At 39.6% G+C, this 12,852-nt stretch overlaps 1 protein-coding gene across 1 annotated transcript; it reads right to left on the bottom strand.

The window, feature by feature from the left end:
* Positions 1 to 6,620: 6,620 nt before the first annotated feature.
* On the bottom strand, positions 6,621 to 12,561 carry LOC120737607 (E3 ubiquitin-protein ligase TRIM39-like). Its single transcript, XM_040038411.1, has 10 exons — positions 12,417 to 12,561; positions 11,140 to 11,370; positions 10,955 to 11,048; positions 10,752 to 10,856; positions 9,748 to 9,981; positions 9,446 to 9,593; positions 9,126 to 9,152; positions 8,738 to 8,802; positions 8,202 to 8,324; positions 6,621 to 7,839 (listed from the first exon to the last, which is right to left on the bottom strand). The coding sequence occupies exons 2-10, from the start codon at positions 11,364 to 11,366 to the stop codon at positions 7,453 to 7,455; spliced, it is 1,410 nt and encodes a 469-aa protein (XP_039894345.1). The 5' UTR covers positions 11,367 to 11,370; positions 12,417 to 12,561; the 3' UTR covers positions 6,621 to 7,452.
* Positions 12,562 to 12,852: the final 291 nt, after the last annotated feature.

The following is a 12,852-nucleotide window of genomic DNA, read 5'->3' as shown; positions in this document are numbered from 1 at the left end:
CACACCAAAGCTATCTGTGCAACATGATGAGATTTCTTACACTGAATAACATCGAATTTGAATTAATATCAAAATCTTGTAGAACTCTCTGTGTCCTTTTGTCACTTTAGCACTAAATCTTTTCTCTTGTTCTGGTTAACACTCGCTCCATCGTCAGCTCAGAGGACAAAATCTAAGATCAACCAGAAAAACAAAATCCTTCAAAATCAAAACCTAAAATTCAGGCCAGCCTTAGGAAAGACACAGTACGTGTTCATTTGCATTCATTTATCAATCATTCAAGTCACTTATGCACATGTACACACCTGTGCTCAAATAAATGAGTCACGTCCACACGAGTCCAGCTGAACGTCTTGTGTGTAAAGCGGAGTGTTTAAAGGTATGTTATGAATAAATGGTCAGATTAATTATTAATGTGTCTTTGTTGTATTATTACATAAGCAACGTTTCACTGTTTGCATCTTGATGAAGTACACAGAGCTCAGTATTACACATAATAATGTTCTTATATAATATAATCTTATATAAGTGATGCCACTGTTACCCCTGTTCACATATCTTATTTAGGAACAGCAAAACCAGTGTGTTTGGATCCTTAAACATCTTAGTAACAGGAAGGAAGTGGGACAAGGAGCATTTTTTGAATTACTAAACTGCCACTGAACAGAACAGGAAGCTCGTTTGTTAAAATGTGATGCTAAGGTGCTCTGACCAAGCTCTGCACATTACTACGTTTTGGAAATGATGTATGACCACAGCAGGCTGCACGGTGTCCGGAGAGGAACGGCTGCTCCCAATTTTCAGGAGTCCATTCAATACTTGTTGACACAAACCACCAGTACAGCCTCATGTTGGTTCAGTGTGAAGAAGCAGTAGTTCAGCTGATGAAGAAAACTCTGAACAAGTAAGCGCAAAGTGAAGTACTTCAACATTGCTCTACACGTACTTTTTCCTTGTTACTGTTTCAGTCAACAAACCATAAGAGCTCATCAAAAGGCACGTACATAAAACAGCCCACAGCGTTGTGCTAACCTGACTCACATCTGAAGAATGTTTAATGTTCCCCGCGCTGCCAAAACCTCCACATACCAGCTGGATCAGGTGATACCTGGTCATGGTTACAGATCAGCAAACATCCCTACCTCACAACATGAAGCAGACATTATCACCAGGTTGAAATGAACTCTGGGCCTTTTCTTAATTTAGATCCAGCTTTTATATTGTTTAGATCAGGTGTGTCATTTGTTGTTAGCTCACCTGAATAAGAGAAACAAGCTTGTAAAGAGAGAGCAGGTTTTGCCTCTCAGACCTCTTATACTTACACACCTGCTCTACTGCTAACACAAGGATCTAATTGGCCAATCAGATGGGAGTAACTGAGGGCATTTAGGCATATAGACATGGTCAAGGTGACCTGAGAGAACTCCTGATTGAGGGCCTTCAGTGTGAGCCTTGAGTCTTAATACAGATTTATTATCTGAAACAAACACGAGACCTTAGCTAAATGTTCTCAGCATGTAACATGTGGTTAATGTTGTGAACATGATTATATTTAATCCAAGCAACAATCTTTATCTTGTCTTAACTAAGAAAAAAATATCAATATTTTGCATTTTTACACAGGATACAGACTCTGGCCTTCAGTCTGAAAGTCTGGTAGTTTAACCATTAACACACATCATGTTTCGTTAACCAATAATAAGCTTTGTACACTTACAGACCACTTTATTGGAAACACATGTGCACCTGCTCACTGATGCAGTCATTTGGCAGCACCGAGAGTCCTAAACTCCTGCCGACAGACGTGAAGAGCCGCAGTTAATGTTCACATCCAAGATCAGAAAGGTGAAAACACAAGATCGCCGACTGAAACTTCATCATTAGTGACAGAACTGGCTCAACATTTAACATCAGCAGTACAAATCCATAACCCAGGCATTTTTATCAGCTTAATGTCAGTGAACGAGGGTTTGAATATCAGTCAGTTTGTTATCAGTCAATTTGAAGCGGCTTTTATCAGTTTTCTCTCCCCTAGATATTGGTAATATTGGTGGACTCCTTCACCTATTAGCAGACTCGGGAGATTGCTGTCACCTCCTTTGATTATGCAAACAAGACGACTGAAACTCCTCCTCTCTAAAAACAGCAACTAAAGGTAGTATGAGGGGGTCAGAGGGGCGGCGTAAGTTTTGGGTTTACACACAGGCTGATTCAGTTGGTTTAAACAACAAACTGAGGTTTGTAAATTACACAGGTATGAGTTAAAACACAGTTGTTCACAACCAAATGTAAAAAGTCCAGATTTTATTAGGTTGTCAAGCATCAACTAGACATAACAGCTGTGTGGTGGCCTGACATTAACTTTTAGTTCAAACTGGAGACTCCACAAAGTCTAAAACTGGTTCCAGGACAATGAGTTCACTGTGAGAGTGTCTGTGTTCACCCGAGAAGTGGGATGTGGTAGTACGGGTCATTGACAGGATGGATGAATGTGAATGCTCTAAATGTTTTTGCTTCTTTCCTGTTGAAAGAAGGAGCTGAAAGCCAAGATTGCAGAGGGTAAAGAGTCCTACAGACGGAGGCTGGAAAACAAACTGCAGGAAAACAACACTAGGGAGGTGTGGAATGGAATGCGGGCTATCACTGGCCTGAGACAAAAGAGAGGTGTTGGGATAGATGGGGACGTGGAAAGTGCTAACAACCTTAATCTGCACTTCAATAGGTTTGACTGCCCTGCGTCTCCTGTCTCCACACCCAGCTCTTCCCATCTTCTCCTTTTGCCTCCCCCCTCGCCTGCCCCCTCAGACTGTCTCACCCTGTCCCTCTCAGCAGATGACATCAAAAAAGAATTGGGCAGACTCCACTCTAGCAAAGCTGCTGGCCCTGATGGTGTCAGTCCCGGGGCCCTCAGATGCTGTGCTTCCCAGCTGTCTGGAGTTCTACAACGGATCTTCAACATGAGCCTGGAAATGCAGAGAGTCCCATCACTCTGGAAGACATCCTGCGTGGTTCCTGTCCCTAAAAAGATCAACCCGCCGACCCTCAGTGACTACAGGCCAGTGGCTCTGACCTCACATGTCATGAAGACGCTGGAGAGACTCATCCTGAAACATCTGCGTCTGCTGGTGGAGCCTTGGCTGGACCCCCTGCAGTTTGCTTATCAACCTCGTATCGGTGTGGAGGAGGCCATCATCTACCTGCTGGACCAGGCTTATTCTCATCTGGACATTGTTGGGAGCGCTGTGAGGGTCATGTTCTTTGACTTCTCCAGTGCTTTTAACACAATCAGACCATCACTGCTGGGGAATAAGCTCATGGAAATGCAGGTGGACGCCCCACTGGTTGGTTGGATTACGGACTATTTAACAAGTCGACCACAGCATGTCTGACTAAAGAACTGCCGCTCAGATAACATCCTGAGCAGCACGGGGGCGCCGCAGGGGACGGTCCTATCACCCTTCCTCTTCACTCTCTACACATCTGACTTCAGGTACAAGTCTCAGTCATGTCATCTGCAGAAATTCTCAGATGACTCTACCATTGTGGGCTTTATCAGGGATGGACAAGAGGAGGAGTACAGGAGTGTGGTGGACAGCTTTGTCGAGTGGTGTGAGCTAAACCACCTACAACTTAACATCACAAAGACAAAGGAACTGATTATGGACTTTAGGAAGCAGGCTCCTCCTCCTACCCCTGTCACCATCAGAGGGGCTGATGTGGAAAAAATCATCTTTTTCAAGCTTACTTCCTGCTGTTTATTTGGGAAGATAGAGAGCTTTCCATTAAGTGTTTTTTTTTTTATCATTTTAATTTTTTTAAACTTGTCAACAAGAATAAATCTACGTGTACCTCTTCTATAGATAAATATGTCTGCTAGTGTAAGACTACTGTGCTGGGATGTAAGAGATTTAATAGACCTGGGAAATATTTATATAAGTGGTGTATATGCCGTTGCTTTAAATATCACTGTAAACTGTAAATTTAGTGTGTGTAAAGTGTTGTTATGGAGATCTGAGTGGCACTGGTGGGGAGTAGATTTCTGTCCCAGGCAGGGCTGAAGAGGCCACAGGGAGCACTAGTTTATTTCTTGGTGACCTGAGGTTTGTTTCGACCTGCCGAGAAAATTCAGTCAGCAAATAGTTTACAGATCGCCCAGAATCCATCCAGTCCAACACATGAGCTGAAACACAAAATAAGGAGTAATCATCTGCACGAACAGAGCAGCCTGGGATGATGTCCTGGCCTGTGTCAATCAGGCGCCTGGAAAAAAAGAAGGAAGACATGACGATTCTCACTCTCGCAGTGGAAAAATCAGAAATTTCTGAACATATTTGAGCTGCAGCCAAAATCTTGGAAAAAAAAACTGCAACTGGTTCTTGTGATACAACCTGATAAAAGGTGAGGAAATCAGCAAAACCGGCATCATTGTTCCTCTGGGCAAGATTTGAATGTCTGTAACAAGTCTTGTGCTGAAGCATCACAGAGACGGTGGCATTCAAATCAAAGCATGGCTAAAAAGGGAGAGCTGTCTATATACTGCATATTTGTGCTTTGTCCCTCCACAGCATTATTATACAACAGTTTTCTTTTCACAGATGCCAGTCTGGACTCTTATGCCAGACAGTCAGGATGCGATCTGTGCATCCCAGTTCAGGGTCTCATGAGGATACTGCCTTGTCTACTTCAAAAGCCCCTTCAGTGGTTTTGTCCACATTTATCACAGCTGCTGTATAATTGTGCACTCCTCAGTGTCTGTTATACTGGAGACTGTTGTTAGTGTGGCAGTCAGGTGATGGTCAGCTGTAACCGAAACCAAAACACATATCAGGTTTAGTCAAAGCTGCAATAAATAAAAAAAAAAATAATAAAAATAAAAATCTTTAACCCTTTGCTGTCACAGATGTGCAACATCCTGTTTGGGATCGGTGAGCAAATATTTTTATTTTGACAGGAGCTCGATTGTCTCCAAATGCTTTCCGCCTTGAAGCAGTGACAGCAAAGTGGACAGTGTTCATGCCTCAGTCTGTTCCTCACCTCACCCACACACTCAGAGATGTACAGGCAGAGCAGAGCCAGTGTTTCCGGGACTTTTATCCTTCACGTGGGTTCATCTGTTAAATCGCGCCACCTGCCGAATGTTTCAGTCATCAGCCGCTTTTAGTGGAGACAACAGAAAGCTACAATCACTGCTTCATTCTGCGCTTACGGTCAATAAGTTCTATGTGAATTTTAGGGCTACAGCGACACCTAGTGGTCAATAAAAATGTTACTGTGGGTCAGTGTCTGCTCCTATGTGTGCTCCACTGAACGACAAACTGCTGCTCATTTCATTCAGTCACAGTTCAGACTACAGATGTTTTTTAGGTCCACACTTACAGAAAATATAAACTGGCAGAAAAACGATCCACATTTGAACTGACAGAATGTCACCGTACCTAACCGTGCTGTTCAGAAACTATTAGTGTACAGAAAATGAGAAAAGGAGTATTTTTTGGTCTGAGACTACTCGAGGGTAATTAGTACCAAAACCCTATCTTATCTGCATATTTTCTCATTCTAAGTAAGCTTCATTGTAAATAAACTCTTTAACTTTTGTTCAGGACTCCTGCATTTGAGCCCCTTTTCATTCATCTGACTACAAATTCAGATATGCTTAGTATAATGCCCAACGGCAGAAGGTTGTGACTTTCTGTACAACATGTTTAAGCACAAGACAAAGAAGTGCAATTGTCACTTAATACAACACACAGGGTATAGCACAACATTTGTGAAAAAGCAAAGGGCAAAATGCAAGTGTAACCTATAATGCAAGTGCTACTGTAAAATGTAAATATAAGTTATATTTTACACTTCACTTACATTTACACTGTAAAATGTTAGTGTAACTGTACAATTTAACTGTAACTTGCATTTTACATTTTGTTTACTTTTACACTGTAAAATGTGTAAATGTAAGTGAAGTGTAAAATATAAGTGTAATGTAAAAGCACCTGTGCACAAATGTAAGTTGCACTAAGTGTAAGAAATATTAAGCAGTGTGAGATTCTGTGAAAAGGAAATGATATGTTTTTTTCTCCCACTGCAGTTGCTGTTGCTACAAGTCAGTTATGAATTTTGAATGTATGACCTTTGAGCCGTGCTACTCAAGCAGGATAAAGCACACTTTTTTATTGTAGTTATTGGGATACAAATACACAAATATAATTAAGTAGCAGAAGTAGGTTTTAAGAAAGTATTTCAGCTTTTGTGTCGGTCTTTGATGATTTGTTGCTTATGGAGGTATGTTCCTGTGCTCTGTCTGTCACCAGTGGTTTGACTACTCCACGAGAGGTTGTTGAGTTGTTTTTCTTTTTGTTTAATTGTATTTTTCTTAGTTTGATCCTGTTTACATTCTAGTATCTGAAACATTTATTGTTGCTAATGCTGTAGTTAGGATTTTGTTTGTGGAGTTACTTGTTTTTTGTTTCCAGAGTATTACTTTTGTACCATGAACAGTGTGTCATGACTTTCTGCTTGTTATCTTTTGTTTTCTGTGCTCCATTTTCTAATTCTAACTTTAGAATTTGTCTAAACTCTGCGTTGGGATAAAAAGTTAAAAGAACACAGCAGACTCTCAGGGATTCAGTTCACATTTATTTCAGCTTAAATACATCACAATAATCCAAATTTTTACAATAATGACAAGAAATTATATATACTCGATGTCTTACATGCACATGATATACTGATGTTAATACACTATTGTGGTACTATGATCTACGTGCTACCAACTAAAACAGACATGCACCTCTGAACTCATAAGACCATGTGACGTGTCCCTGATCTTAAACCAAAGATCCAAACAAAGTTGGATTCATAAAGTTCTTTTAAATCAGGCCTTGAGCTATAATATAAGTTATACCATATTAATAAATTACCAAAGAATGAGTAGTGTAAAAATGTAGGCAGGATTCATGCAGTGCTATCCACCGTAGTGATCGTGTATAGGTGCATCTTATAGTTCCTAAACCATCACTAATGTGTCGTTGTCAGATAACTGTGGACTTATCAGTGGAAGTTTTATCCTCGTTTACATACATTTGTCCTCCCTTAGCAGACATAAGTGGATGGTTCAGATGAACCCTCGCTTGGGTCTTTAGCTCTTTTTAAAAACCTCTTTATAGATATCATCAGGAAGATTAAGAGACATTAGCAAACCTTGTGGTTAACTTATAGCTTTTGACTGGAATAAATAAATAAATAAATGAATAAATATATCCAAACACCTTGCAGGAGCTAAGCTTGGGCTTGCAGTCTGTACCAGGACAATATTCAGGGTGTTCGCTTTACTCTTGGGAGAAGAATATTTTCTCCTGTTCTTGGTCTTTTGTTTGCATTTACAGATTACAACTTATCCAGACGATGAATGTGGATGCTCTCGAGGTTTTAAAAAGGATCCTCCGAGTCTCTCGCTCAACGTGCTGAAGGGTCTACAGTGATCCCAGCCTCGATCGGGCAGATGACCAGCTGGGCCATGTTCTTCCCGTTGTCATGTATGCAGGGGTTAAAGTACGGATACAGCGGCTCAGTGAAAGTGAGCCCGCTGTAAGTATAAATGTGAGTCTTTGCCTCTGTGTTGTAGAAGGACACCGAGCCTTCTTCATAGTCCAGGAATATACCGACTTTCTGAGGAATTTCTTTAAGGTGAAGAGTGACGACAGGCCCAGCGCAGGCATACAGGCTTCCACCGTTGCGTCGGCATATCGCCCAGTAACCGTTATCAGGGCGAACTGTGATGGCGCCCTTCCTGTTGATGGACTCCCGGGCCACCCCAAGATCCCAGTCTGTTTTATCCCCAACCTGAAACACAAAGAAGGACAAAATGATGCTAAACTGCAGAGCAGAGCTTCATTTCTTTAGGTTGGTTTTTAAATGATAATAAATTTTTACTGAGAGTAAACACAGCAGATATAAAATCAGAAGTGAACATCATGTAGCCACCAGGGGGCGTAAAGAGTTTTATTTTCCTGCTTGTTTAGATCATATACATTATACAGTCCTAGTCACAGGTTGTGTCGTTGTGTTCATGTGTAATTTTCTTTGGTGTATTTTAATCCAAATCTTACTCTAAATAAAGCTGTTGTGTTCCACTTTGGATAATATTCACACTGATCACGACTATAAGCTGTTTAGCAGTTATTTATTTTATCCTTTTATCCTACCTGAACCACCCAGTAACGTTTCCCAGATGTGAAGCTTTGTTTTCCCAGCACGGCGACGCAGGAGTCGAACCTGCGGGGGTCGTCAGGTAGCGGGGTCCTCCACTGCTGGTAGCTCATGCTCACCTGTGGATTGCCAGGATCACATTCATACAACAACTACTGATGCCGTACTTGTCGTTAATTTGCATCTTCCTGACTTCTGATCCACTAGTTTCCATCATTTTAGTTCCTGCATAATATCTGTCATCCATTAGCTGTTGTCTGTAATTCACAGACTCTAATTTCACAGACAAGAAATGCAATTTCCCAATAATAGGTGTTTTAATAAGCGTTTTCCCAATAATATTACAGGGCTAAACTGAACTGGTGTGTATAACTAACTAAGCAAATGACTTTACACTTAATTATACAAACAGCTGCACATGTATCAACACTTTGTTGGATCATTTTTTACAGCAGGACAAGACTTTGTTTAACTCCGAGCTCTTGTTAAGGTGTTACAGTCAGGAATCATGCAGCTGATAATTACAGCTCACCTTTTTATTATCCGGGGACAGGACCACCCAGCCAGCAGCAGTAGCAGGATCCAGAGTTACATCCACTGGAGACAGAAACAGAAGAAAAACACATAAAAAGATTTGCTATTTCAGATTTATTCACATTTTTCAGGATTAAAGAAATAATATGAAAAAATAACCCTGTTGTTTTGAAGCATATTGTTACTGAAGTCACCTTTTTTGGCAACAGAGTATCTGTATTCTGAGTCATGTACATGTATAAAGATTATTTGAATCAGTGTGAAGAGCCACTTTCTTTCTACTGACATCAGTAAGAGTCTTTATTAGATATGATGGTGACAAATTTTCAATCTTGTGTAATCCATATAATGTAATCACAATATGAATATCATATCCATACACATACCTGCATATTTATTCATCTTGTTTACCTCTGCAAAAGATCAGAAAAGAAACTGTGTCATTTTAGTGTCATTAAACATTAACGTAGAACAATTAAAATATTCACTAATATTTTAGCGAATGTTACGAGATTTATTTTTGGACCCTAAGTGTATCACTAAAGTTAGTTATGTGCAGACTTATAGTGTAAAATATGATATAAATATATATGCAATGCAAAAAGTGGCAGGATTATGATAAAACCAAAGGAACCGGTGATGCAAAGAAAGTCTTGTGTTCTAAAATCAGAGACTATAATGTCATGTCATCATAAGGATTACAGACCCTCTGCACACAGCTTCCTCTCCAGTTCCTGGCAGATGTCGACCAGTTTGGAGAAATTTCTCCTCACAGTCCGTGCGTAGCTCTCCGATTGGACTCTGACGTCAGCCCAGTGCTTGACGGACATCGGAGCGTCCAGATGTAAAAAGTTCTAAAACAGCATCAGTGACAGAAATGAGCACAAATAAATGATTTCACTAACAAGCAGACAGGCCGGTTTGTATTCATATCATATTACAATCGCTTTAGATGCTTTAAACTTGCTTGGCCGAGCAGAAATATTAAACATAAATACTGATTCTGACCTGCTGGAGCTGAACTGGGTTCTCAATGTGCTCCAGGAGGTGCAGCTCACTGCATCTCTTCTGCAGCTCATTGATCTCCTGGCTGATCTCCTTGAGAAGCTCCTCTGCTTTCTTCTCAGCCACCTCCTGCTTCCGTTCGATCTCCTCGATGAGCAAAGCCTGGTTTCTCTCAATGGCAATTACCATCATTGTGGCAGCCTGAACGCTGGCCTGTATCTCTCTTTCTTTATTTCTCTGCAGATATGAAAAGAGTTTAATTAATATGTGAAATATGTTAAAATGCACCACCTTTGTACTTTGCTACCCCTTCTTCAATGAAATGCAAAACAAATTAAACTTAGGGTAAAGCTGCTTATATACGATGATTCTTATTAATATGCCCATAATTTAACACATTTCCCCCAAAAAGAAGACAAAGAAGATGATCTCAGTGAGACCAGCCTGCAGTCCTCTGATAACAGTTGATCTATTGTCCCAACCCACCTCCAGCCCTGCTTTTCCATGTCTCTTTATGTCTACATAATGAAGGTTTATTATATCAATAAAAACAACTAATAAAAAATCAAAAGAGCTCTTAAAACAGAGCCACGCTGCCATATATGAATTACTAAATATAGAAAAATACTTTGCCTGAAGTAATCCTGACTTTAGGAGATATGCAAGGATTTTAGCTTTTGAGTTTCTATAGTTACTCTGCCCTGTAATCAGAGTCTTTTGTGCACAAGGTTACTTACACTCTGCATGGATATAATAGCAGGATAAACTGCAAATAAAAGCCAAAAGTGGATTCCAGGCTTGAAAAGTGAGGCTAATGCATTTTTTAAAATGACCAGCAGGGGGAGTCTCCTCTGTCTTTTAAATACAGTCTACATGAAGCAGAACAACACTGCTGTTTTTCTACTGGTGTGAGCTTCTACAAACAAATTGGTTGAAGTTTTGTTTCTTAGAGAGCAAACAGGCGGAGAAATGGTCATGTCTGTAAATGATTAAAAAGCAATGCTCACTTTGCTCAGCTCCATTGACTGTTTGATCTCCTCGGTCTTTCTGATTCGGGTCTGGATCATCTGTTGATACTGCTCTTGGGTCTTCTTTATCCGAGTCTGCAGAGGCTGAAGTTGAAAACATGTATTTTACATCTTGGATTATCTGGAGTTCCTTACAAGATAATCCATGAGCATCGTTACATTTAACCACTTCTTTCTCCCACCTTGATCTTGATCTCCTTCTCTCCTCCAGACCTGGATGGCGGTAGTGGAATGATGGGTCTCTTTGGTTTGAATCCTGGCATTTCCTTTAACAAGCTTTAAAATGATGATGTACATCTGATTAGTTTCAATCAAATGTGCTAAAACATTGAAATAAAGCACTATAGTATAGTTACAGTCAACCAACCTTTGAAATCTTTCAGTGATTTCTTTTAAGGTCCAATTCACCCTGAGTTCGGGGCGACTTCTGAAGGATTCTTTGCACAGCGGACAATCCGACTTTTGCGCCACATCCCAATAACGTTTGATGCACTCCAGGCAGAAATTGTGTCCACATGGGATAGAGACAGGGTTTTTGAAGCTGTACAAACAGATGCTGCACTGAAATTGCTCTTCAGACAATGTGGAGGCCATGTTTCTGACAGAGAAATAACATTTTGTTACCCACACATGTTGAAATTCTTCTGTACACTATGGGATTTAAACTCTTAAGGTCAGATTGTAAAGATGCAGGTTTATAAATCTAAGTTTAAAAAAATCTAAATGGCAAAGCAAGAAGACTAAAGGATATTTTTAAACATAAGATCAAAGTAAAGCGTCCAGTGTGCCCTTTTCACTTATATTTCACAGAACAGGGCAAAACACATGAAAGCTCATCATGCTGTAGCGCAGAGAAAAGTGGACAAATTTATTTCAGATGCTTCTAAGACAACAACTATGTTTAAGTTCAATCTGCAGAGTGCAAATATACAAGGGTTCACAAACAGAGTCTGAAGGTCCTAGTGGCAACATATTGTTACATTTTTATGAATCTAATGGATTTACCAGTAAAGAGATCAAAAAATGGGCTGTGAAAGAGGCAATAGAAGGAGAAAATCTCAGACTTTTCATTGACTGAATTATTGACTACAATAATTTTCTTTGTAGTCAAATTTAAAATCAAAGAAATGCTCATTATTTCAGCGTAGATTAACTAAATTAAAAGAAAGACATTTTGAGACAATGGGTAAAATTCAAATGAAAACAATATAAAGAGAAATTGTTTCTGAACCTTTTCTTACAATTTCATCACTATATTAACTATTTTACTCACTTACTTTAATTTTTTCCCAATAAATCAGCCCTCAGCTCTTTATTAATGCATTTTATTTAGCCACTGCTCTCCCCTTACTGAGTTCTCTCTAACACTCAAACTCCAGTCAATGTGTTAAAAATGTAAAAGTAGTCATAGTTGTTGCTCTAAGTTAAAGATTGAAACCTGAGATTACATCCACAATACACACACCTACATTTTACACATCATCTCTGAGATATCCACTTTTACTATTTCTGTGCCTCTAATTAAAAATATTGCCGTCAATATTTGGATCAAAAGTCAGTCTATCTTGAAGAAAAGGCAGCTGATGTCTTGTTTCATGTATTTTTATTCTCTATGCTATCTGCTTGGTATAAATAATCACTTACTTGTTTAGGTCATGCAGGCAGACGGTCCTTGCAAGAAGTAATGAACACAGAAGGAATTTCACAAAAACATGGTACAAAGTTCCTCCCACAGTGGAGTTTCCCAACGAGTTATACCGGTTATTCTTGTTCTGCCTGTTCACTTTTCCTGGTATTTACTCTACATTTTAATTGCTATAATAATCTAATAATCTACCTTCCTACACAGATGCTGGTTAAAATGTACAAATAGAACTAGAACAATGGAAATACAAATAGTATAAATAAATAAATGGAGACAAAAATTGAAGTGTTAAATAGATTTGTGTGTAAAAGAGCTACGAGCTTAATATGCTGGTTTAATATGTACGATGACCTTATGTGCCAAAATTATTATGTTACCTTATATTATCTTGGGAAGAGGGATGATTGTTGTGGTCTTGAAGCATGTGGGGACGGT

The sequence above is a fragment of the Simochromis diagramma genome, unplaced genomic scaffold (assembly GCF_900408965.1).
Source record: "Simochromis diagramma unplaced genomic scaffold, fSimDia1.1 OVJJ01000413.1, whole genome shotgun sequence".
Taxonomy (NCBI): domain Eukaryota; kingdom Metazoa; phylum Chordata; class Actinopteri; order Cichliformes; family Cichlidae; genus Simochromis; species Simochromis diagramma.
This window is presented reverse-complemented; position numbering and strand designations above follow the sequence as displayed.